General features: G+C 43.5%; 1 protein-coding gene across 1 annotated transcript in view; it reads right to left on the reverse strand.

The window, feature by feature from the left end:
- Nucleotides 1–25830, reverse strand: part of SCN8A (sodium voltage-gated channel alpha subunit 8) — a 113306-nt gene that overhangs the window by 52031 nt on the left and 35445 nt on the right. Inside the window, exons 3-11 of the mRNA XM_082212339.1 lie at nucleotides 21152–21271; nucleotides 18929–19017; nucleotides 17928–18056; nucleotides 15557–15648; nucleotides 8285–8506; nucleotides 7445–7508; nucleotides 5108–5249; nucleotides 1705–1911; nucleotides 1170–1457 (exon numbers count right to left, since the gene is read on the reverse strand). Coding sequence (XP_082068465.1) covers nucleotides 1170–1457; nucleotides 1705–1911; nucleotides 5108–5249; nucleotides 7445–7508; nucleotides 8285–8506; nucleotides 15557–15648; nucleotides 17928–18056; nucleotides 18929–19017; nucleotides 21152–21271 — 1353 coding nt within the window. The remainder of the gene's footprint in view (nucleotides 1–1169; nucleotides 1458–1704; nucleotides 1912–5107; nucleotides 5250–7444; nucleotides 7509–8284; nucleotides 8507–15556; nucleotides 15649–17927; nucleotides 18057–18928; nucleotides 19018–21151; nucleotides 21272–25830) is intronic.

Below are 25830 nucleotides of genomic sequence, written 5' to 3' on the forward strand. Positions count from 1 at the left end.
ATTGTTTAAAGAGCAATAGGGACTTCTCTAGAGCACTTACTACTTTCTCAAGACAAAGTAACTGAACACCTTTGCTTTTTAGCAACGGCATGAAAACAAAGGGAATGTCCACCAAGAGATGCAATGACGTGGTCAGTCAGGCAACTGATTGTACCAAAATTGATCTGGAATGCATTTGATAGTTTGCAATCAAAGTCTTTTCAATGGAAGGTAATGGGCAATAGCCAACTAAGTTTTGCTCAGAGTAAACCCATTAGAATAAACAGAGCAAAGTTTGACCTTATGCCTAAAGGTGCACTCCTCCATTGTCTCCTGAGACAGACGGATGCAAACAACATTAGCCATGTCTTAATTTCAGTGGGCCTACTCTGAGTATGACTAAAGTTGGATATAACCCAGTGATTTCTGTATTTTGGAGAGACTGGTTTAAGCAGAGTGCTCGGTTTAAGCAGAGGCAGTACAAATGAAGTGGAATATGGCATTACTTCCATTCCACTTTATAGAAAAATCTGTCTTCCTGGCATTTTGAATTACAACATTCCAACTTCACCCCCTTAGTAAGGGGTGGGTATGAAGGCTGGCAGGCAGCTTTAAGGCGCAGAGGCAGCTAGGACATATTGTGCCAAACGCTGATGTATATACTGTTAGGATATTTCCGTTCCACCTTAAAAGGGAGCAGGCTTTGGGGAGTCACAGAGTCTGCGCATGTCCTGTTGACAGGATGTTTTTGTTCTGATATTCCTTTCGATTTCAGTCAGTCAGAGACGCTGACAGAATGGACGTGTTTTCTTTTGTTCTGTTAAACGCTAAATAAAGTCTGTAAATTATGCTCTTCTGTGATGCAAGCTTTTGGCTGTGTTTCTGCTGAAAGAGGGTGCACCAAGCCCTGGAATGTGGCTAGGAATTTCTAAGGCTTTGTGCCCCTAACTGTTGGATCTGCGTGACTACAGGAGGCCGATGGAATCTCCGAACTCCGGCTTGGGGGCCATGATGGACGTTATCTCCCTGGCAGTTTCCCAACATATACATGGCTGCAATATAGCACGAGAAAGACTGAAAGGATGAAAATAGTGCTATCAGGGAAGGTGGGGAAAGACTCCAGTCCAGCCATTCCTCTGAGACATTCCACCCAACACAAAGTTTTCACTTGCAGGGCCTGCAAACTGTACCTGGTTCATGATGGAAAGTTTCCGCCCCAACCTGTTGTCTGGCAAGCGGAAGACCTTCCTCCTCATGCCATCTTCCGACTCTGACTTAAACACCTTCTCAACATCTCCCTTCTCTTCTCCTTCCGACAGCTCCTTTTGCTTCCGCTTCTTCCTCCTATTCCGCCTCTCCTTGGCACTCTTAGAGCTGAGCTTGGAGATCTCAGAAGAGCTCTGGGACATCCTTCCTCCACCATCCTCTTCCACAGCATCTTCTGAGACTGTCCCTGCTGAAGTGGCCATGGCTGCAGCCTGCAGTTGGGGGGGGGGAGGGGAAGAGTAGGAAGAATCAAGATAACCAAATTGTAGCATCTTGCATGAATTCATTCCAGCCTCTAAACACTGTGATTAATTAGACTCTAGCCATGGAGAGAACAGCAAACTCTCCAATTTCCAATGGAACACAGATTGGATTGTGTGTTTATTATTAGGATTACATTAGCCTGTGCTCTCTATAAAATGAGAAAGCACAATATGGTGGGGCACGTTAGGGAATAACCTGAGCTTCCTCCTGTTGCTTTTTCAGCTGTTCCAACATGGCCTTGAATTCTGCTTCCTTCTGCTCCGCCTCTTCCAGTGTCGCCTGGTTTTGTTCTTCATAGGCCATGGCCACCACAGCCAAAATCAAGTTTACCAGGTAGAACGACCCAACGAAAATAACCAGGACGAAAAAGATCATGTAGGTTTTTCCCGCTGCTCGCAAAGTCTGCGAAGAAAAAGAGGTCATTGTGAGGTTTCCTATTTTGGTCGCTGAACCCAAGATTGGCTTGTGGCATGCTAGTTGTTAGAAGACCACTTGAGATGGTGGGAACCCCATAAGGCAAGCAGAAACCCAGAGGGTGTTGTTGAGAGAACCTATTACCAAGCAAAGGGTGGTTTGAATTAAAGTACCCTCTTCCTCCTAGGTAAAGGTAAAGGACCCCTGGATGGTTAAGTCCAGTCAAAGGGTTGCAGAGCTCATCTCGCTTTCAGGCGGAGGGAGCTGGTGTTTGTCCACAGACAGCTTTCTGGGTCATGTGGCCAGCATGACTATACTGCTTCTAGTGCAACAGGACAGTGTGACGGAAACCAGAGCACACGAAAATGCAGTTTACCTTCCTGCCACAGTGGTACCTATTTATCTACTTGCATTGGTGTGATTTCAAACTGCTAGGTTAGCAGAAGCTGGGACAGAGCAACGGGAGCTCACTCCGTCATGGGGATTCAAACCACTGACCTTCCGATCGGCAAGTCCAAGGGGCTCAGTGGTTTAGACCACAGTGCCACCCGTGTCCTCTTATGTGCATGGGAAGGTATGACACCACTGCTCATGACCGATGCAGTGTCATGGCTGGCCAGCTACAGCACTATTATGTGAGTGTGTCTTTTTTTCTGAACGCTCTTGTGATTTTGTATACGTTAACCATAACATCTCTCCTGTCATTGCTTTCCTAAACTGAAGAGACTGCAATCACTTTTTGCCTTTCCTAATAGGAATCCCCTCTCTCTTTGGATTCTTTGGAAATATCGGGGTAACCAGAACGGCAGCATTTATGATGCTGCTGCAGTATGTATAGAAATATGGGAGTTCACGTATTGCTGGACTGAAATACCTGCCCTAATTATTATTTTTGGCCCTTTGGTGGGGTAGGGTGAGGCAAAAAGGGTAGGAAAAGAACAAAGTACTTTTGTGGGAGGGTAAAATCTATTCATAATTGGTGGCAAGGGACTCCCCATTAAGAGAAGAGCCATAATGGCTGGTACTAATTGTCCTCTGACACAATAGTAACAATTTCCTACCTATTTGTTGGTTTGTTTATTGCCTTTATACCCCACCATTCCTCAAGGTGAAATACATGTTCCTCTTCCTGCCCATTTTATTTTCACAACAATCCCGCGAGGTAAGCTGGTTTCAGAAACTGAGACTAGCCCAAGCTCACCCAATGAGTTTCATGGCTGAGCGGGGATTCGAACCCTGGTGTTCCAACTCCTAGTCCAACGCTCTAACCACTACACCACGCTGACACTTTACCTTACAACATAGAATTATTCCCATGGGCCTGAGGGAAGGGTGGAGGGAAGACTGCTGTTCCCTTTGGCCAGTTAAAGGGAAATAACTAGAAACCTCTGCCGCATCTTCTCAAAATGGTAAGCCTTCCCCCCTGCCCCACCACTCTCTTAAAATGTAAGAATTACCAAAAAAAAGAGCCCTGCAAAATATGGGGTGGGTGGTTTATGATTCCAAACTTACAACAAAGCAACACAAAGCAGTCCTTGTGTACAGAGGGAGTATCAGTTTCCTGCCTCCTTTCTCCATCTCTGTGTGTCTTTTTTTAAAAAAAATAACCCACATGTTCCAATCTACAACAGGAAGGTATCATTTTAACCATTTTCGCTTTGGGTGCAAAAATGTCGAAGACCGGATATTTCAACACTGCATATAATATTCTATCCCTTCCCTGGAAACCCTGCTGCCATACCTATGGTCCTTCCCCTTCCACTCATTTGCACTTTTGTGAGCAACACCATGCATGTGTTTTCTATCCATCAGCACAGGACAAAGGGAATCTACAAAGCTATAGCGCAGGCAGATCCAGCTCCCAAGAGACTGTGATCTACTCCCAGTATAAAAAAACTGGCGGTGATCTACTCATTGTCATTGGAGGGAAGAGGAGCGTGCATGGGGTAGGTGGATTGCCCAGAGTTGTTGAGCATTTCTGGGGAGGATTGCATAGAGTTTTTAAGCTTCCCACCCCCATAACTTTTTGTACATGATAAGGATCCCGTGATCTACCAGGATCAGCTGGGGATCTACTGGTTGGACACCCCTGTTATAGCGCATTGGTGTCAGGGACTGGGCAGAGGAGGAATGGTGGAGACCGCCTTCCCAACTTGACCCTTCTAGGGAGGAAGAAGATGAAGACAGTATAGATTTACAACAAGGGGTTTGAGGGAGGTCACAGCTCAGAGGCAGATGAAGAGAAAAGTTGGGAAATAATGGGAGAGGAGGAGGCAGAACCAGAACAACATCTGGCTGACACGTTGTCATTAGAAAGCATCCCAGACCCTCCATCTCCCAGAACCTGGTGAGCCTTAAAAGTAGGAGAGCAAAGACCTCAAAGTCAAAGCACCCATAGAAGCAATGAATGAGGAAGTGGGAGGAAGTGGTGGAGATTCCAAGAGGCTGGGTTCAATAGCCTCTCTCTGTAAAGATTGAAATAAAAAAGGACGGTAAGAAATTTTCCTTTTCTTTATACTTTCCTGGGCAACTAGCCGGGAGCCACTGACAGCACCCTGACAATTGGGCTAGGCTGGTGTAGACGGTTCTGCATTCCCTGTGTGTGTTGGTATTCTTTGTTTAGTCATGGCACACACAAACTTGCAGTCTCCTGGAGAAGAGAAGACGGCCACTTTGCTGCTCCTTCCATTCTGCTGCCGCCCTGTTGCTGTGAGCTAAACCATGGTTTGGCTCAGTGTGTCATCTGAACCTAGGCTTGTGCTTTGCCTTGCTCCAGACACCCCACAAGCTGTAACCAAGACACCCCACAAGCTGTAACCCAGATTTGGATGACATGTAAGCCATGGTTTAGCTCCCAGCAGCGGGACTGGAGGAGCCGAGCTGCTGCAGTCTCCTCTCTGGGAGGCCATATGCCTGGGTATTTGTATTAAGCCATAGTTTGGCTTAGTGTCACATTCAAGCTGAGCCAGTGCAAGGAATGCTTTGTACTCAGCCGAATCGCAGCTGCTGTTTTGATGCTAATTCATTTGATGCCAGAAAATGCTTCTGTCATTTTTCACAGACATAATTACATACAACTGCGCCTTTTGTGTTTTTTTTTTTTTGCAGACCGCTAGGTGGCCCCTGATGCAGGCCGAAGGAGACTCTTCACACATAAGGAAAGGATAGGAGATGTCATACTTACTAACTGATACAAGTTTTCCCAGAAATCCTGAGTCATGAGGCGAAATAAGGCCAGGAAAGCCCAGCTGAAGGTATCAAAGCTGGTGTAGCCATAGTTTGGATTCCTCCCTGCTTTCATGCATGTAAATCCCTCGGGGCATTGGCTGCAGACAAGATGGAAGAAATTTAAGCTAGTTGGCATGGTAGGAGCTATTAGACCAGAAAGAGGAAGACTCACGGCGAATGCTTTCGCTGCCCCCAATTCAACAGTCTGCTTTCAGCAAGCCTGATATTACTACTGTATTGTGTTGGTTCCTTACTTGAATTGTAAAAGTTTCTCATTTAAACTCTTTCACCTTCCATCTTTTTTTTTTTGGGGGGGGGGTCCTGTTATTAAAGATTTTTTGGTTTACAAAAGTATGTGCAGTGTCTCTATTTTCAAGTTACGTTTTCTGCAGGACAGTTTCATTTGATGAGACATTAGGGTTACATTAGGAAGAAAAGGGGGGAGAGGTGGAGGGGATAGTGGTGAGTGGGGGGTGGGGTGGGGATGTTTCTAATTTTAGTTAATGTATGTGTGGTGTTTTGTGTCAGCATCGTTTGTGCAAGTTTTCTTTGCTATTCGCTTGTGTTCCTTTGGTGGTGAGAGAAGTTGGGGTTGGCCTAGGGTGTGTTTGCTTGTTTGTGATTGGCTGTGGTGAACTTTATTTTCATGTGTGAGTGAGGTGGGTGGGTGTTTTGGATCAGGTTAGCCATATTGATTGGTATACTGTTGGTGGATTCTTGTCGTTGTCTTGTTGGGCTGTGTATGTGATAAAGGGGAGCGATACCGGGGTGAAGGCATCTTCTTCTATTTGTCCCCGTGTCAGTTTCAGTTTATTGGTTAATTTTTCTAGTAAGGCTGTTTCCCATACTATTTGGTACCATTGGTCCCTGCTTACTCCTGACAGGTCTCTCCAGTGTCTGGATATGATGTTTCTGGCTGCTGAGAGTAGGTGGGTTATGAGTTCTTTGTGATGTGAGTGGACATTATCGTCTTTGAAGATGTTTAGTAAGGCCAATTCTGGGGTGATTTCTAATACTTGCTTAGTTATTTTACATATTTCTTGTATGGCTGTTGTCCAGAATGATTGGATTTTTGGGCATTCCCACCACATATGGAGGTATGTGTCTGTGGAGGTGCACCTTCTCCAGCATTTTGATGAGGTTCCTGGGCGTATTAGCACTAATTTTAAACTCTTTTACCTGAATTAAATGTATATTGTTGTCGGAACTTGCACTGGAAACCTTACAGTGAAGGGCAGGTCAGAAATCCCATATTAAGTAAAACAAATGCGAGATGGAAGAGTAGACTTTCTGTATGACTTCATGGATTTTCTTTACATCCATGGAATAATTTTATTACAAGAGTGATTCATTCACCCATATACAGTCCCATCTGTGCAATTCATAGGCAAGTACACAAATGTAGCACACAAATGTGAATTTCTGGAATGGTAAAACAAAACACAAACTTGAATTGAACTGGCAGCTTCCACAGCAAAAATCAAGGGTTCACAATAGAAACAGTTTTGATTGCACTTGCCTCTGCATAAATACAGCATAATTGTTCTGCAAGTGTTAACCTGCATATTCTCCAGCAAACAACCACACAACAAGGCATTCAACCAGGGTGGTTCATATATGGAATATTGCAGTTTAAGATGCACAGGAATGGGTACATCAGTCAGGATTGGCTCTGCCGGTGCATCTGTGCAGCCCTGACCTTGCATTCTGCCTTGCCCTCTTCCTTTCTGTTGGTTATTGCTGCAGCTCTGCCCTTCAGGTTGAGCCACTCCTGGTATCAGCACTGATCTATCAATGCTGATGTGCTCACATGGTGGAAAATTAGGATTGTAGACACCCCTCCCCCAAGCTTGTAATACATCCTCACATTTACATAGGCTAAAAATCAATATATGTAGGAATGATTATACCACTTTGTCTGAGTTGGGGCAGTTATAACAATTGGAATCGAACCTAACATGTGTTATTCCCTGTTCCAACACTGAAGTCCAATGTGTGGCTCAAGTGAAAAAAGAAGGTAAAGTCCCAGTCCTGTATCATGTATGAGCTCTGTGTACATCTGCATGTCTGCTTAATGTATGCTTTAAGTAAGATACAGTAGGCACCTCCATTAAAAGAAAGTTAAATAGTCAGGAAGACTTAAGGTGACCAGGTACCAGGTAAACCAATTGCTTTACAAATGAATTTATTTAAGTACTTTTGGAGTGTAATCCATGCCTATTGACTTTTTCTCTCTTTCAAAAGTAGTTTGTCAAATTGATAGAGACAGAGATAATCTGAACTGAGAACTTACCCTGCGTCAGAGCTGTTACCGCACAACAAAGGATCAAGAAACCCAGGTAATGTGTAAAAATTGGCTACAGGAGGTACAGGGGAGGAAGAAAAATAGAAGGAGAAGGAGAAGAAGAGGAAGAGGAAGAAGAAGAAGAAAGAAGAGGACAGTCACTTAATGTGATCCACAAGCTGGGATATTATCATTTCACAACCACAGTACCATGAGTGCAAGGTCATTTGGGACTTTACTATTTCACAGCGCAGGTGTTTGGGTAGGGAGGGCAGTTGTCATATGATTGAATTATCCTCCCACTTTGCAGAGTATAATTATGACACTATGTATGCTGGCACGATGACAACTTCTTATGTCAATTGCCACATGAGGCATGTTTATTTTCTTACGGGGATATGGAATTCCTAAGTATTTCCCCCCAAGACCAATACTTTGTAAAGTCATTATTGAGACTTTAATTTTTTTAAACAAACAAACAAACAAACAAACAAACAAACAAACACCCTTTGCAAAACTGAACAAAAGATTATAAATATGAGGCCCAATTCATAATAAACAGGGAGCAGTCTGCAGGGCAGGTTTTTTGAACAGTTTATAAAAAAGGACTCTACACAGAACCAGATTTTAAGGACCGTGGCAAAAGCACAGGGGTTTTTCTATGAAAGGAAAAGAGGGAAGCATACAGTGCAAAAGAGAACTACTGATCAAAATAAACACCTTTCCTCCAGAGAAGAACCATTTCTGGCTTTAGTAACATTTTAAGTCATGACGTTTAACCCAGCAAATCTCACAGCCATAATTATTTAGATAGAATTGTGCCAGGAAAAAACAGCCGCACACACTTACAAACATTGTTGGTGTATTCTTCCCAGTCAAAGCCCTTGGTGCCATTTTCCAGGTAGGTCTCATTGAGATCAATGGGCCAGATGACACACTTGTTCCTTAGATTCCCCATGAACAGCTGAAGCCCAATTAAAGCAAATACGCTGAGGCAAAACACTGTCAAAATCATCACATCTGACAGCTTCTTCACAGACTGGATCAGGGCTCCCACGATAGTCTTCAGGCCTGAGGAAAGGGAAAGCAGTCTTGGAATTCCTGTGGAATCTTAGGAAAAGCAGCTACCTATGGGCTACATACTACATTTTCTTGACAACAGGGAAGTCAAGGAGTATTTTGCTATGGTCCTCTGCCCACCCATTCCACAATAAGTCCAGTGTATTGCCTTCTGAACCTTATTTACCAGATTCATACTCCTCACTATACAGGTATCAGGAACGTAAGTGGTTCATTAAACAGGGACATGTGCAGTTCCCTGATCTGAGGGGAAATTTTTCCAAGGTTAAGGTGAGGCTGAAGGTTGGGTTATGTTAAGGGGATAGCACACAGTTAATTCACTGTCCCTGAACACAAACATCTAGTGAAGGCAGCTAGAGTTTGTGCAACTCGCTGATTTCATATGGTACCCTCACATGAAAGGGAAAATAAGTTTTAAGAAAATGTAGAGCTGGGGAGACTCAGTCTGCATTGCTGTGTCCCCATTATTGGAGAATTTCCCTAATACTGTACTGATAAGAACAGCCGATTCAAAATCTTTCTCCCCCCACTGTGGAGAAATTAAAAACAACACAAACCATATCCTTTTCGCAGTTGTGGAAACTTTTAAACTAGGGCATTTTGATTTTTTTGTGTGTCTTAAAAAACGGGGAAGGTAGATCTTAGTAAAAAATAAAAACCAGCTGTTCCCAGTCCTAACCCTGGACTCCTGATTCAAATCCTTACTTGGCCACCAAAGTTCACTGGAGGACTTTGGGATAATCACTGCCTCTCAGGGTAACCTATCACACGTTGCTGTGGAGAGGATAAATTGGATTCACCCAGTGAGCTTCATGGCTGAGCAAGGATTTGAACCCTGGTCTCTTAGGTCCCAGTCCAACATTCTAACCACTATACCAAACTAGTTCTCACTTATTCATGATCACTGCTCTATTTCCAGCAAACATTGCTCTGAACCATTAAGGGGGGGGGAGAAAGCATAATCTTCCATAAAGATAAAATCAGTTTATGATAAAGAACAAGGAAAATCTTTGAAATACACTCCGTGCTCTGCCTCTTCTATGTGGAGCTTCAAGCGACATCTTTGCAAGATACAGCAAAGCACATCAAATGTATCATCTACTATGAGAGCTTAGATTATAACTCAAAAGTAGAGCGTCTTTTATTGTGGGTCACAAGTAGTGATGAAAGCAAGCTTTGTCTTGTTCATGAATTTACCCAAATAGGTTTGGTACTTTGATGTTTTCAATGTGGGGATACCAATAGGGTTAAATGATGAAAGTATCACAAAAGATACCATAGCAGCAAGCAAGCATTGGAAGTATGAGGAGGAAGTTTCAAAGAACAACATATAACATGACTCCACAATCTCAGGTACTGGGGGGGCGGGGGCGGAATCAGCCATTCTCCTAAACTATGTGGTAATAGTTTCTTAACTTATCCTGTTAATAAAGCCTTGGCTTGAATGCGCAGAAATTCAGATTATGAGGCTTTGTTCCATTATTTCCCAACAGTATCCAGAGCTTTGGGGGAACCCCTCGGAACAGATTCAGGGGGTGCGAAGAGAGAAGAGAGAAGGGGGAGTCCAGTTGCTCAAGTGAAAATCATTGTGGTGATGGGACAACTACTTAGTGTTGCGTATTACAAGTGCTGGTAACACCAGCATGTGCCTGTATGCTTGGAGTCCCCATAAATTACCAATGGATGAACTAGACCAGAAACAGCACTGAAGAGCACATGGAACAACACGCCTGCTATAACCTTTCTGAGTGATTTGGTAATAATGCTAGAAGGATGAAGTCAGATAAAGAATGCACATTATTTTTTTGTTGTGGCCAGGCTTACACAAATTTCCATGCATTAATCTAATGCATGGTGGATTCCATCAGCAGTGATTCCTGGAAGATATGTAAAATTTCTGGAAATTCTGAAACCATGGGGGGGGAGCAATTTTCCCCCTCCCCTCCCCAGGAAAAAAAAAGCTGAGTGGGGGGGGGGATGGAAACCAACAAAATGAACATCAGCAACATCTGGAGAACCAAAGGTTCCACAGGCATGCTTTGCCCTTTCACGCAGGTTTATTTCTTGATCTGATGTATTTCCAAACACAGAGCAGTTTATTTCAGATGCTGCAGAAGATAAAGGAACATGAATGGGCGAGAAGCAAGAGGAATCAGAGAATGTGTTGTGCAAAAGTCTTGCCACCATCTTGCAGGAGGAATAAACTTGGCACAATCCCAAACTGCATTCCTGGGCCAAATACCTACAGTAAATATGTTCTGAAAGTACCTTTCCTACATCAAGCCATAAGTGTGTCTGTAGGATCAAAAGTTAGCATAGGAATTTTTTTTGTTTTTTTTGTCCAAATGCATTCTTGAGCTCCCTCAGACTTCTCAGTTTATTTTGTTTCAAATGCTTCTATCTGTTTTAAATAAATCCATTTCTCCTAGTCAAGATCATCAATGAACACCCTCCCAATCTTAACTCAACAGTTGTACAACACTGATTTTTAAAGTAACCTTAAGATGTGGTACAGCCAGCAACCTTCTAATCAAAGTCACCAGCTGCACTGTTTTCTCCCCAGCTAATACACCAACCCATTTAACTCACTCTCCTTTCCTTTAATTTATGCCCATTAGTGGCATCTAATGAGCCATTAAATGTTCTGACTTATTAATTTCTTGCTCCCCTCAATCTACCACTTGATCCAAGCATTTCCAGACAATTTTATTACTCCCAGTTCTGAAATTTCATCCATTTCCTGACTCAGAGCCCTGAGTCTCTTTCCCTCTCCAGCCCCTTGGTGCTTTCATGCAGCTGTAATTGATATTAACATCCCCCTCGTCACTGCTTTCAAGCGTTCCCAAAGGGCTCCAGTTTATAAACCTTTGGAAGGGGTGCTCATTCGTTCATTTTGTTCCAAGCTCATGACTCGCCCTCTTCTCACTAAAGGCATTCCCACAAGTGACAATAAAGAGCACCTTCTGATCTATCCAGTGGGATTAAGGTATACAAATAAATAGCTTTTGTTGCAGTGCATTTTGCAAGCACGCTGTTTTGATACTCCAGTTCTGTGATGGATGCACATTTATGTCAAGCGCTCGATGCACTATTCCTGTCACTTGTAATATACATGAGGTATCTAACTTGGCCCTCCAGCTGCCATCATTCCCAAAGATCACCATACTTTATTTTAATGCAATCTGCGTATGGGCCGCTCTTTTTTTGGACAGCTCAGAGCAGCTTGCAAAAAGCTCCTTGTAAGCCACAACCTAGGTATCGATCAGGTCCAAAATCCCTTAGCGGCATCAATGCCACAATATCGGTGCCTCTCAGACCATTCACTCTCTGACCACACTAGCTGAGACTGGTGGTATTTGGAGTGCACCAGCACTTGGAGGGCAGCAGGTTAGGGGTAGGCTGATATACAACAAGGAGATGTAAGCAGCTGGATGAAAAGCAACAATTAAACTAAACTAAACCAGTTTGAAACCTATCTTTGTCTGGCATCCAATACATCAATGTTGTTGCCAGGCAAGCCTCCTTGGGGGAAAGTATTCCATAAGCAAGGCATCCCAATTGAGACAGCTGCCCCTCCAGTTGCTACCATTGGTGGTATGGGGGAGAATATCATTAGGAATACATAGAAAAATGGGGGGAAGAATTTGTGAAGATGTCATGGAGAAGTCTTTTGCCACAAGGGCTAGAAGCACACCAAGAAGATGAAGAGTTTGGATTTGATATCCCGCTTTATCACTACACTAAGGAGTCTCAAAGCAGCTAACATTCTCCATTCCCTTCCTCCCCCACAACAAACACTCTGTGAGGTGAGTGGGGCTGAGAGACTTCAAAGAAGTATGACTAGCCCAAGGTCACCCAGCAGCTGCATGTGGAGGAGCAGAGACACGAACCACTACCACTCTTAACCACTACAACACACTGGCTCTCCAAGAGTTTGACAATCCCAGAGTGTAATGTCTGGCCAGAAGAATCATTCCAGGGGATATACCCTGGTTCTGAAAAAAACACACCCGATGGCAACCTTTCGGCTTGTGTGCTGCACAGCAAAAGAAAGCATTGTCTTATCCATTCCTAGGTTTCAGGGAACATGTTGCATGTTATCACTATGGATTTTAGGACACACAAAACTCTACACTGGCATTTTGAAAGAACCAAATCTATACTGTGCCCCTTTAGGAGAGGTCAATCGATGTGGACTGCCTTTGAATACAGTCTACAACCTAGAGGACAATTACCTTGGACTACAGCAGCAGTATATGACTAATATAAATACCGTCAATGGAACAGAGGAGAACATAACCTTTCTAAAAGCCTTTTTCCAGTGAAGCGATCATAGAACTATTCACTGCAACTGAAACACTCACTTCTGGGAAATGGGAAAGGTTGATCTTACAAGTATTCAGCAGGCATTAGACAACGTGAAGGAAGCTGGATTATGTGAGACAGGCCCAAGCAAAGGCTGGAAATGTTACATCATGCACAGGATTCATATTCCAAGGCTAAGCAAAGCACATATGCTTCGATCCCAAATGTTTTCAAACATTTCCTCAAGCGAACATTGTGATTACATAACCAGAAAGGCCCACTTTTGCCGGCTTGTTTGCATGCTCTAGACCTTGGTTAACCCATTTCAGCAAGACATTAACTTACAGTGCATTTAACATATTTCTGCGTACACCTACCCACCCAAAACTATGTTAACACATGAGGCGGAGGGATTAAGCTCATTATTTTTAAACAAAGGGAAAGAGCTGCTTCATATGTTACATTGGGCTGCCTTTCCATTTCCATTAATCCACGAAAATGCGCTTTGGACCACAGAAGTCGCTGCTGCAAAGAAGGGGTTACTAGGGTTTTAGCCTGCTCAGTGGGTTATCCGCAGAGTTCCCATGAATAGATGAGTTGCACGAGCCTAATTTTTTTGGGGAGGGCACAATGTAACATGTGACACAGTCCAAAATCACATAAAATATCTGGGGCAAAGCAGCCATCTGAAAGGAACACTCCCAAGCAGACATCCTAGTCATTGTGGCAATCATCTTCATGAAAGGTTGCTTCCCACAGCAGAGATAAATGCAATGAAGGAAGACATATGTTTACTGTGTGGAAGTGTGATATGACTAGCTTTCATTATATCATAAGAAGACCAATCTGGATGCCAAATCCGGTACTCTAGGTCTACCCACGGGACCGCCTCTCCCGGTATGCCCCATATGCCCCATGGAGAGCCTCAAGGTCCATAAATAGCAACACCCTAGTGGTCCCGGGCCCTAAGGAAGTTAGATTGGCTTCAACCAGAGCCAGGGCCTTGTCAACACTGGCTCCGGCCTGGTGGAACGCTCTGTCTCATGAGACCAGGGCCCTGCGGGATCTGATTCCACAGGGCCTGTAAGACAGAGTTGTTCCGCCTGGCCTTTGGCTTGGAGCCAATTTGATTCCCTCCCCCTCTTTCTTTTTTCTTTTCCTTTCTCCTCCTGCGATGAGGCTACATTTTAATATTTTAACGTTTCAATATTTTAATGTTGTATTTTAATTTTGTTTTTAAGTTGTATTCATTCAAATTGCTTTTATTATTGCTTGTTAGCCGCCCTGAGCCCGGCCTTGGCTGGGGAGGGCGGGGTATAAATAATTTATTATTATTATTAATTTCATTAATAAACACTCATGCCTGAATTCCACAAATTATGGCACATGTGGGTTACTCCCTAGATGTAGGCACAACTGTACAGGGGAGGGAAAGACCAGGGATGTTTTTCAGAGCAGCAGTGATGATGCCATCACTTGACAAGTGAATAAAGTGATAACGAGCCTTTCAAGTTTGTTTGTTAGCATGGGTAGCAAACTAAGGCCTGGGGGCCGGATCTGGCCCAATCTCCTTCTCAATCCGGCTTGCAGACGGTCCGGGAATCAGCGTGTTTTTACATGAGTAGAATGTGTGCTTTTATTTAAAATGCACCTCTGGGTTATTTGTGGGGCCTGCCTGGTGTTTCTATATGAGTAGAATGTGTGCTTTTATTTAAAATGCATCTCTGGGTTATTTGTGGGGCATAGGAATTCGTTCATCTCCCCCCCCAAAAAAAATATAGTCTAGCCCTCCACAAGGTCTGAGGGGCAGTGAACCAGCCCCCTGCTGAAAAAGTTTGCTGACCTCTGGATTAGCGGAAGTCAGAGAATGCCCAAGATGCAGGCTATTTCATTTTTTAACGGGTTCCAACTTCATGCTAACAGTTTAAATGAGCTGCACTTGCAATTAAAAAGTTGCCCTTCAGCTGACTGAAGCTCTTTTGTTTTGAAAACAGAAACACAAAAAAGCATGTGTTTTAAGAAGTTGAAGCTATGCGGTCAGTGGTAGAGCACCACCGAGCTCACTGGAGCTCACTTCCAGGAAACTAAGCATAGTCATGCTGATCCTAATAAACTGGGGGTTATGCTGTGTACTGCTGCTATGTGTGTGTGCAATTGTAAAATGGATCAACACAGCTGCATTTTATTTTATTTTTAATTCTTCTCGGGACTGTCTTATGGGAGCTGTCATGCTAAGCTCCCACACTTCAAAATTTACATATTTAAAAACACAAGCAGTTTTGGAATGTCACCTAGTGCCATAACTCGCAACAACTGATACTTTCGTTGTATACAGACAAACTTCCCTTTTTTCTTTTTTCTAAAAAAGAAGTATAATCATGCAGTTTGCACAGCGTGGGTGATGTTGGGAAATATTGTTGCAGAGTCCTCAACTGGTCTGGGTTTGAGATTTCATTGGCTATGTCCAAGTTCCCAAAAGTCGAAACGACAATGTGTAGGAGTTCTGAAAAGGAAATTTAAGTTCTTTGTTTCGCACCAGTTATAGTACTTAGGGGAATTGACTGAAGTGCATTATTGCTGTATTTTTGGTCCGTCTGTTTACACTGTTGTAAACACTACACTTCATGCAGAATGCAAGGCCTATCAAAAATGTGCCAGGGCCATTTTTGAAAAGGCAAGTGACCAGGAAGGCAAGGGAGGGGAAATGCAAGGCGCGTGTATAGAAGCATTTCTCACCTGGAATGACAGAGATAGTTTTCAAAGCTCGGAGAACTCTGAAAGTTCTCAAGGCTGACACATTCCCAAGGTCCACAAACTCTGTGACATATCTGCAACGAGGGAGGTCACACACAAAGAGACACAATGACAATAACACACACGAAAAACGGGAATGGGGGAAATAAAACAACAACTACAGACAGCAATACATCACTCACAGGGAGCTGCGACCCAACACCTAACACCAACAGCCTTACCTGGAATTACAGAAATAGTTTTCAAAGCTCTCAGTACCCTGAAGGTGCGCAGAGCTGAAACATTGCCTAGGTTTACAAACTCTGTTATATACCTGCAGAATTAAACCAGAGTTAATGGCACCGATTGGGGTTACCTAGCTTTCAAAAATAAAAATAAAATAAAAGTGTAACGTTCAGTTGGGGGCGGGGAACAGCATTCACAATGTAAACTGCTTTGGAAGTGGCATGAAAAAAGAAAAAAAGAAACAAATCTAAGGTTGCAAATGAAACAGTTTTAGACGTCTCCATTATCACAGGGCTTCTTCTTCAGTTATGCTTCCCATTTGTGATTTCTCTTGTGGCAAAACAAGAGTAGGGAGGAAGAGGTATCCTGACAGAGGCACATCTTAGAGTTCCATTAAAGGGCAGGAAATTGTCAACTGGGGGGAGATGGCACTTGGATTTTCTGCTTCAATGGTACCAACATGTCCTTGGCCAAACACTGGCTTGCGAGCGCTCCAATTGGGGAACAGCCTTTATCAAAGGTGTCATGGACTTTGAAGACGCTCAAACTCAGGACGAAAGGGAGAAACATGCTGAGAGGAAGGCACGTTTGGCAAACCCTCACCATGATCAACTCCCATCCTCAAACCTATGTCCCCACTGTGAAAGACGCATGGATCCAGAATTGGCCTCCACAGTCACTTACGGACTCACTATTAAGACGTGTTCATGGAAGACAATCTTACTCAGCTACGAGTGATCGCCAAAGAAGAAGGGCATCTCTGTCTGCTGGAAAAGTACCGCTAAGGCCTGTGATTTACCTTGAACACAGGTGAGCAACCTGCGGTCTGTGGGCTGCATGCAGCCCCCTGTGCCCATCCAACCCCCTCCATTTTCCTATACAGAACTTTGGCTCTATCAGCCACCACTGACATGTGCTCCCCACTTCCCCTACAAAACAATGTGGCGCTCAGTCCCAAACAGGTTGCCTAACTCAAACTTCTACTTTCTTGTTTCCTCCTTCACTTCCCCACTAGAGTCGGCTCCACAGAAAAGGATACATAAGAAGTTAGTTCACAGTGTTTTAATGCTGAAATTGTTAAAAAGGACCTGGCCATAATTTCAAGGTTGACATTTGCCATCTTGGTTAATTTATCCCCAGGCTGTGCAAGGACTGAAAATGACTGGAATTCTCAGGGCTCCAACAGATTTAGCATAAAAATGATATTTGTATACCAAAAGATCATTTGCAGAACAACCCAATTTGTTGCTCCGTTTGCCTGTACAAGTGCACATAATCAATCTACTTGTGAACCTTTCCTTTCTGCTTATCATGATTCATACTATAGGCAAACACATTGTCTGAAACACTTGCCCAATGTCCAAGAATTCAGCCAGAGTTTTAGAAGGGTAGACCATCATTCCTGAAATTAGGCACTCTGGACACATTGCAAAAATTGTCTCTCCAGTTCCTTTTCAGTTTTTTGAGCCAATATCATGGATGTAAATATGATAACTGCACCATGCCCAGGTTTTTTTTGGGGGGGTGGGGGTGGGGGGTGGGGTGCTTCTACTGAGTTAAGTAAAACATTTGAAAAAAAACAATAGATACACCAGCCAAATGTGATATACACTTGAAAAGGCATATCTGAATTCTCTCTCTAGCTGGGCTGTTCATAGTTTATCAGATCTGAAAAGGCAAACTGTCCCAGTTGAAAGATGTAAATATAGGCTGCACAAGAGCAAGCCAACAAACTGCCTTGTGTAGACAAGCCTGCTCATTCATTCCTCCTTGCTGATCAGTTGGAAAACAGTGCCCTGAAGCAGAGCCAGGGTTCCAGTTCCTAAGGATATTCCTAGCTTTCCATTTTGTGCCGAGACCTTCAGCTCAAGACTAATTTAGAACAATTACAAAAATGGTTATCAATGGAGAGCAGTCCAAAAATGTTTAGCTGTTTTACAGGAAAGGTTTTCAGTCCTGAAGAATTTCATATCCAATGTACGAGTTTACCAGTGATTAGTCAGGAATGATCAAAGGGCCCAGTTGCTTTGTCACCTTACTGGACTTCCTTTGCAGCCTGCTCCTCCTTCTCCTTCCACTAACGTATACAGTTATCTAGACACGAAAAGGAGCACAATACGTAACTTACGCCATCATGATGACACTGAAGTCTAGCCAGTTCCATGGGTCACGGAGAAAAGTGAAGCCGTCTATGCAGAAGCCTCTTGCAATAATTTTCACAAGTGATTCAAATGTATATATACCAGTGAATGTGTACCTATCAGAACAAGGAAAAGCAGTGGAGGAAAACAGAATACAGTTTAGAATATGCAGCAATGTCTTCATTAAGAGAGATGGCCAATGTTGCACATTCAAATATTAGATTCGGATTTCTTTAAGAGTTGGTGGTATTTCTGCTCACAGTGGCTCAGTGCACAATTCATTGTGATGCATAATTAATAGCTGGCCTCACATCATGGCTTGCATGGAGTGAAACAAAAACACCTGGTTTGGATGTAATGCTTAGCCAGGGATTGTAGTTTGTTGCACCCACACGTGCTAGGAGCAGAGCAGAGCAGAGCAGAGCAGGAGCTATCTACATGCAGCATGTCCACAGTAAAACATTAAAACTACAGTTACCATGATATGGGAATGCAGTCACAGATATTCTGGCCAACCACAGACTGCAGATAGATTCAGGTAGGTAGCCGTGTTGGTCTGACACAGTAGAAATATATTTTTTAAAAATAAATAATTGTCCAGTAGCACCTTAGAGACCAATTAAGTTTGTTCTTGGTATGAGCTTTTATGTGCATGCACATGGTATCTGAAGAAGTGTGCATGCACATGAAAGCTCATACCAAGAACATAGTTGGTTTCTAGACTACAGATAGGTTTTGGAATAGACTATTAGATTATTAAACATTCTAATACATATTTTCACAGGTTTTGACAGACATTTCAAAGTCTGATTGATCCAAGTTCAATTTTTAAGGAAAAACCTGAAGTGCCAACTTGTAGCAAATTATAGCATACTGTGAACTTGCTGCCTAGCATACTTTCCAAAAAGAGAGAGGCCACCATCACTTTAAAGAATTAAGCAAGATTTACACCACCACCCACAAAACAAACAAATGAATTGCTACTTACTCCACCTGTTTCGACCACTCTGGTGGGTTACTAAAAGTCATGAACACACAGTTCGTCAAAATAGTGCACATAATGATCATGCTAAATACTGTAGAATAAAGTCAAGGAAGCATGAAACGTAAGAAATCACATATTCATTTCATCCCATTAAACTCCCGCTGAACCTTACTGAATTAAATCGGAAAACAATATCATCAGCAATTACCACTGCAACAGTTTTTCAGCAGGTGTTTGCGGCTGCAGTGGACTGTCCTACTATTCATCTAAATATGAGTGGTATATATACCTGGTTTAATATCCTGATTTGGAGGAAGTTCTTAAACCACAGTTTCTCAATTAGGACGTAATGGGAAACTGTGGTTTAAGAAAACAAGAGATTTGCTGAAGCTGTGCATGTGAGGTGAAGAGGAAAGCAGAGAGGGGAGGAAAGAGAAAGTTGGCATATAGCTCGTTCTTCTCAGATGTTGCCCCTGAACTGGGTCTAACTCTAGTCAAGAGCCACACCGTTCCAAATACTGGGTGCAGATTGTGGACTCTCAAGTGTTGAATCATAAAGTCTCACAGTGGATACAGGAAATTGATATTAATTAATAGTGATTGCAGTAAAGAAGATCTGAAAGAATCTAATTCAAGTCTCTGTGTGCTTATTGTAAAACATATGTATATGTTTAAAATGCTTGCATACATGAGGAATAATAAATCATCTTGAGTCTCTATTGAATGTGAATGCATGATTGAACGTAGATGTGAGGGATTTCAAACTTCATGTTTATTCTGGCCCATTTTGGTTTCACATTCGCATTCCAAGCTGATTTAAATTTCATGTGAGAATACAGCCTGAATCTACTATTAAAGCATTAAAACAAAAACATCCCCTTTCACCTTTGAACATTAGACACACATCACTACTTAGCACCTAATGTCAAGGCTGTAAAACTGTAATGCAAGCAGAGAAAAGCTGATGCATAAATAAGAGCCCTCTAGGTTCTCAACGTGGGTGGTGCTGTGGTCTAAACCACCAAGCCTAGGGCTTGCCGTTCAGAAGGTCAGCGGTTCGAATCCCCACGACGGGGTGAGCTCCCATTGCTTGGTCCAGCTCCTGCCAACCTAGCAGTTCGAAAGCACGTCAAAGTGCAAGTAGATAAATAGGTACCACTCCGGAGGGAAGGTAAACGGCATTTCCGTGCGCTGCTCTGGTTTTGCAAGAAGCGGCTTAGTCATGCTGGCCACATGACCCGAAAGCTGTCTGAGGACAAACGCCAGCTCCCTTGGCCAGTAAAGTGGGATGAGCAGCGCAACCCCAGAATCATCTGCGACTGGACTTAACGGTCAGGGGTCCCTTTACCTTTACCTTTAGGTTTGTATTTCCTAATATTTATAATCAACCTTTCAGTCTAATATCCCAAGGAAGTGAAGGCAGGGGCATTAAAAAGTGCATTGGTTTGCTGAAATAGGGGTGGTAAGGTAAAGGTAAAGGGACCCCTGACCATTAGGTCCAGTCGTGACCGACTGTGGGGTTGCGGCACTCATCTCGCTTTATTGGCCAAGGGAGCCGGTGTACAGCTTCCGGGTCATGTGGCCAGAATTACTAAGCTGCTTCTGGCGAACCACAGCAGCACACAGAAACGCCGTTTACCTTCCCACCAGAGCGGCACCTATTTATCTACTTGCACTCTGACATGCTTTCGAACTGCTAGGTTGGCAGGCGCAAGGACTGAGCAACAGGAGCTCACCCCGTCACGAGGATTCGAACCACCAACCTTCTGATCAGCAAGTCCTAGGCTCTGTGGTTTAACCCACAGCGCCACCCGTGTCCCCAATAGGGGTGGGGAATCACCTAATTGTGCTAATTTCAATGCAGGAGTACAGGGCAGGAATCCGCTGGGTGCCAGCAAATGCCTCTGTAGGCACATAACTCCTGGCACACAATGAACAACCCTTAGCAATCCAAACTTTTTGTGTCACAAATGCATATACATACACCCACCCCATTTAATTCTGTAACAATGTAATTCCAAATAAAGTGCCCTTTTTTAGTTGATCGTCCAGGTATCCAGACATTTTTTGGGTGTCCCCTGACTGTTTGGGTAAAAAAAAAACCCACAACATTGATGTGTCATGGGCGATAAACCCAATCCATATATTTTTAGTCAGCACAGCATCCCTACATACCAGGAAATGTGACTACAGAATGGGCAACCGATATTACCATAAAAAAGGATATGAATGTATCAAAATTTTAATAGCTATTCTCCTAAACAGATTAAAAGGACTTAAAATGTACAAGGCAGGCGTGGCACTAAATCGGAAGAGTGTTTTGCCTCTGTTTAGTACTACAAAGGTCTGCAGAGAAAGAGAGAGAGAGAAAGAAAAAGTTATGCACATATACCTCTCAGCGGAAAACACACACACACACACACATATACAATCTAACCATAACTTGAAACCAGTATTTTGGGTTAGCTTTAAAACCACATTCATATGTCTGATGTTCATATTGTGGTGTTTCATTGTTTGTCATAAGCAGCTTTGTGGGAACTTTTAGAGCTGAAATGTGGCAGATAAATAAATACAGAAAGTTAGTAGTAACTTTTAGAACAAATACATAAATGAAGTTTGCAATCACTGTACACACTTACCTGAAAGTCAGGCTCATTGATTTCAGTGGGACTTACTTCTGAGTAGATGTGCAGAGAATTGTACTGGTTTTGGTTTTATATCCATGTCTTAATTTTATATTTGATGGTTTGTAGACAAAACTGTACACAGCCCAAATAACTATTTAAAACGTTTTGTACATTACCTAGTCATTTATTGTTTCTAGTATTGAAAGACCACACACACATCTAACACAAAAGCCAAATATTTATCAAATCAACAAAGAGAAAACTTAATAAAGGGTTGTGTTTTCATGCTGTTTTGACTTTTCACAAAGTCACAAAAGAAAGAATGAAAACCCAAGTCTTCGTTAAGAAGTTGTCCAAAGCGGTGCTAGTTGACTTTCATGAAAAATGTGTGAAACAACAACAACATGTGACATGTTCAACAGATAAAGCCCCATTTTAAAATATGCATAGGATGCTACCTCTGTAAGAGGGACATATGTCAGAGGCCACAAGCACCATCTGGCAAAGGCATTTTTGCTTAAGTCTCAATGAAATGTAGCACACAAACCTAAGAAGCCGCCTTATACCACATCAGACCATCAGTTTACACTGACAAGAAAGTGATTCTTCATGAGTTTAGACAGGAGCCTTTCCCCAGCCCTAACTGGAAATGATGTAATTTGCACCTGCGACCTTCTGCATGAAACAACATGTTCTACCAGTGACTCCAGGCTCCTTCCCTGTCCATTACTTTTTCTATACAGACCCCCACCTTTCTTTCCCAAAGGAAACTCAAAGGACCAACTGCATGCGAACCCAATGCAGAAGTCTAATAAATGAGATACAAAAATACCTCTATACATTTTGTGAGAGTGTTTGAAGCAAGTGTAAGATAATGTAGGGTATCATCCCATAGAACTTAATTAGCCATCTCACCCCACTTTCTATTCTTTTGTCCATATGAAACATACTTGTCCTTATGGACAAATGAAGACCAGTACACTCATTTTCTGCCTTCCCTTGGTTTTTCCAGCCTTCTTTCATCTTTCAGGGATCTAGACCTCAAGTTCCTCCTGCCATACACCCAAAGCAACTCTGTCTATCTCCTCTCCCTTTCCTCTAACTTTCTCCTCCCTGCAACCTCTCTTTTTATCTTGCCTGGTTTGAGATTGACTTCACCCCCAAAGGTGCACTCCTCCATTTCTCCCAAGACAGATGGATGCCAACTACGGCCAAGTATGTAACGGTGTCAAAGTGGAAATAAAATCAAGGCAACTCATTTCAGCAATTTCAAAACAGGTAACTGTAAAACAACTATAGTTCGTATTAACAATGACTATAATAACGTCAAATGCCTGCTTAGATAGAAACCTCGGAAGCAAAACAGGTCAGGCACCAACCCTTTGCCCATTTCCTGAACTTCTGCAGTAAAATAAGGAAGGTAGGAATGCGGTGGAAGAAACCAGACTTGGAGTTCCTATGTGGGTTGTTGACTGGTGCTGCAGCGCTTCCACCCCATTTGTTGGTTCATTTTTAATTTTGACCTGTTGTCGGATATCTGTACTTTTTTTAAACGATCACCTGAAAGTCCTGAACATTAAAAAAAACACCTCCCACAATAAAATCAAACAGCTAAACCTAAGAAAAGACATGGCGCGTAGCAAGCACCCCTGCTGGCTATTAAAACCATCTATTGAAACAGCAAAAGTCTTCAATGGGCTCCTAAGAGCTAACAGATAGTGGGCCTAAAAGGTTTCCCTATGGAGAGAATTCCAGAAAATGGCAGCAACCCTCACAGGGCCCTCACCATCCCAGTGAGGAGACTACTGTGATCGGAAGAGAGGCTCCTTAGATGGGTCCACAGGTTAACCAAAGTGTTGATGCCGAGGCCCAGTATACCTAAAGGAGCATCTCCACCCCCATCGTTCAGCCCAGACACTGAGGTCCAGCTCTGAGGGGCTCCTGGTGGTTCCCTCACTGCGAGAAGCGAGGTTACAGGGAACCAGGAAGAAGGCCTTCTCAGTAGTGGCGCCCGCCCTGTGGAACCCCCTCCTGTCAGATATCAAGGAAATAAACAACTATCTGACTTTTAGATGACTAGGCAGCCCTATTTAGGGAAGTTTATAATGTTTGATGTTTTATTGTGTTTTTAATATTCTGTTGGGAGCTGCCCAGAGTAGCTTGGGAAACCCAGCCAGATGGGCGGTGTCAGGGAACTGCCATCAGAGGCACGGGAGAAGGAGAGGGTCTCTGATTCTGCAGGGGAAGGTCCAAGCGCCAGAGGGAGACTCAGCCGGGAAGAAGGGGAAGAGAATGAGTGTAACACCAGGGACCCAGGAGAGCAACGGGACAGGGAGGTGCAGGGGCTCCAGGACTCTTCGTTGGAAGTTAGCGAGGAGAGCCCAAGCACCCCGCTGCCCACGCCCACCCTGCGCAGGAGACTCCCGCGCAGTGAGAGGCGGAAACGATTGGGCGTCAAACAACTCTTATGTTGGCAACGCTTTAAGAAACGCCCACAGACAGATTCTACGAGTGACTAAGGGCAGCCACGCTGAGATGGGCTGTGCAGTCTGGAGGGTTTAACCAGGCAATCTAATGCTCAAACGGAGCAGGATTACGCACGAGTAACTCCCAACCACTACAGGCGGGGTATATATAATATATAATATATAATATATAATTACCACTTCTGAAATGAACCAGGCATGGGCAGCGTGGGATCCTGCGTGACCACAATACCAACAAACAAAACAGAGTACTCGTGCATAGGATTGCAGCTTGACTTCTGGATAAACATGCATAGGATTGCACTGTGAATCTCTTCTACAACATTTTAGAGACTTTAAAGTATGGAGACAAAGCCAGTTTAAAGCAAACAGTTCAATCCGGTTTCAAAATCGAGCTCACCCATCTCTTACCTTTCCGTGGCTATAGAAAGCTATCTATAAGGGGGTAATATTCAAATATGCAATTCACTACTTGGGATGTGAAGTGGTGCAATCCAAGGAAGGCTGTACTCTGTACAGTTCCTGCTCATTCAGAATAGTGACAGGGAACACCGGAATAACGTCCGCCATTTTGTTCAAATGATCAGGCCCCTTGCTTGCTTATTTCTGAAACAAAGCAAGTTTACTGGCTTCCGTTCCATTCACTCTTGGCACAGGGTGCAAGGTGTTTCTAAGTCCTCTCCTAGCTGGCTAAGCCTTGATGGTTATGCTCAAGCTCCAGTTGCTGCACACAAGGAAGGAAGCTGACTAGGTGAAATACTGGCCTGATCCTGCAGATTTTTTTTATCTTATGTTATTACAGTTTTTCCCAAGTACAGCACAGCTTCCCTTTGGCTAGGACAATAAAATTCTCCTGTGCCCTAGGGATATTCTGTAGACACTGGGTGTCAAGATGCACTGTGCTGAGGGATGGTCTCCAAGAAATTCAAAACATGAGAAAAATACAGTGGTGCCAATCATTTACCTGTTGGTATGGTAAAGGTAAAGGACCCCTGTTAGTTAAGTCCAGTCACGAACGACTCTGGGGTTGCGGCATTCATCTCGCTTTACTGGCCGAGGGAGCTGATGTTTGTCCGCAGACAGTTTTTCTGGGTCATATGGTCAGCATGACTAAGCCGCTTCTGGCAAAACCAGAGCAGCGCACAGAAACGCCATTTGCCTTCCCGCCGGAGTGGTACCTATTTATCTACTTTCACTTTGACGTACTTTCAAACTGCTAGGTTGGCAGGAGCTGGGATCGAGCAACGGGAGCTCACCCTGTCGCGGGGATTCAAACCACCGACCTTCCGATTGGCAGGCTCTAGGCTCAGTGGTTTAGACCACAGCACCCAGTGAATAGCACTAGTACACAGACATTCTCAACAAGACCAAGGGAAAGAATGACAATCTGAAAATCAATTATCACCCCCCAGAGAAAAAATGAAACTTGGACAGGGGACACCTGGGTAAATGGTCTCAATGAGCTGGTCTATATTTAAGACTCACATCTCCATGGCAAGTGTCTCTGTTCCACGTTATATTGAATTAGTACAGATCACTGTCTAGAGCTGGGGCTGTCATGTAGTGAGTTTCTCTGCCAGTGGTCCATATCGGGGACATTTGCTTGGCAGGGGCAGCAACTGATGCAGTGAGTTCTAATTAAGTATTTGGCCAGGGGCTGAGGAGCTCCCAGTGGGGATGCCAATAACATACAGAGCAGCAGCCTAAGCAAAACCCCTGGGTTTACCAAGATGCCACTTCATCTTACTTACCCAATCTGTAAAATAGAAGTCATAGCAAAGGAAAAGGG

The sequence above is a fragment of the Podarcis vaucheri genome, assembly GCF_965113315.1.
Source record: "Podarcis vaucheri genome assembly, chromosome: 2".
Classification (NCBI taxonomy): Eukaryota; Metazoa; Chordata; class Lepidosauria; order Squamata; family Lacertidae; genus Podarcis; species Podarcis vaucheri.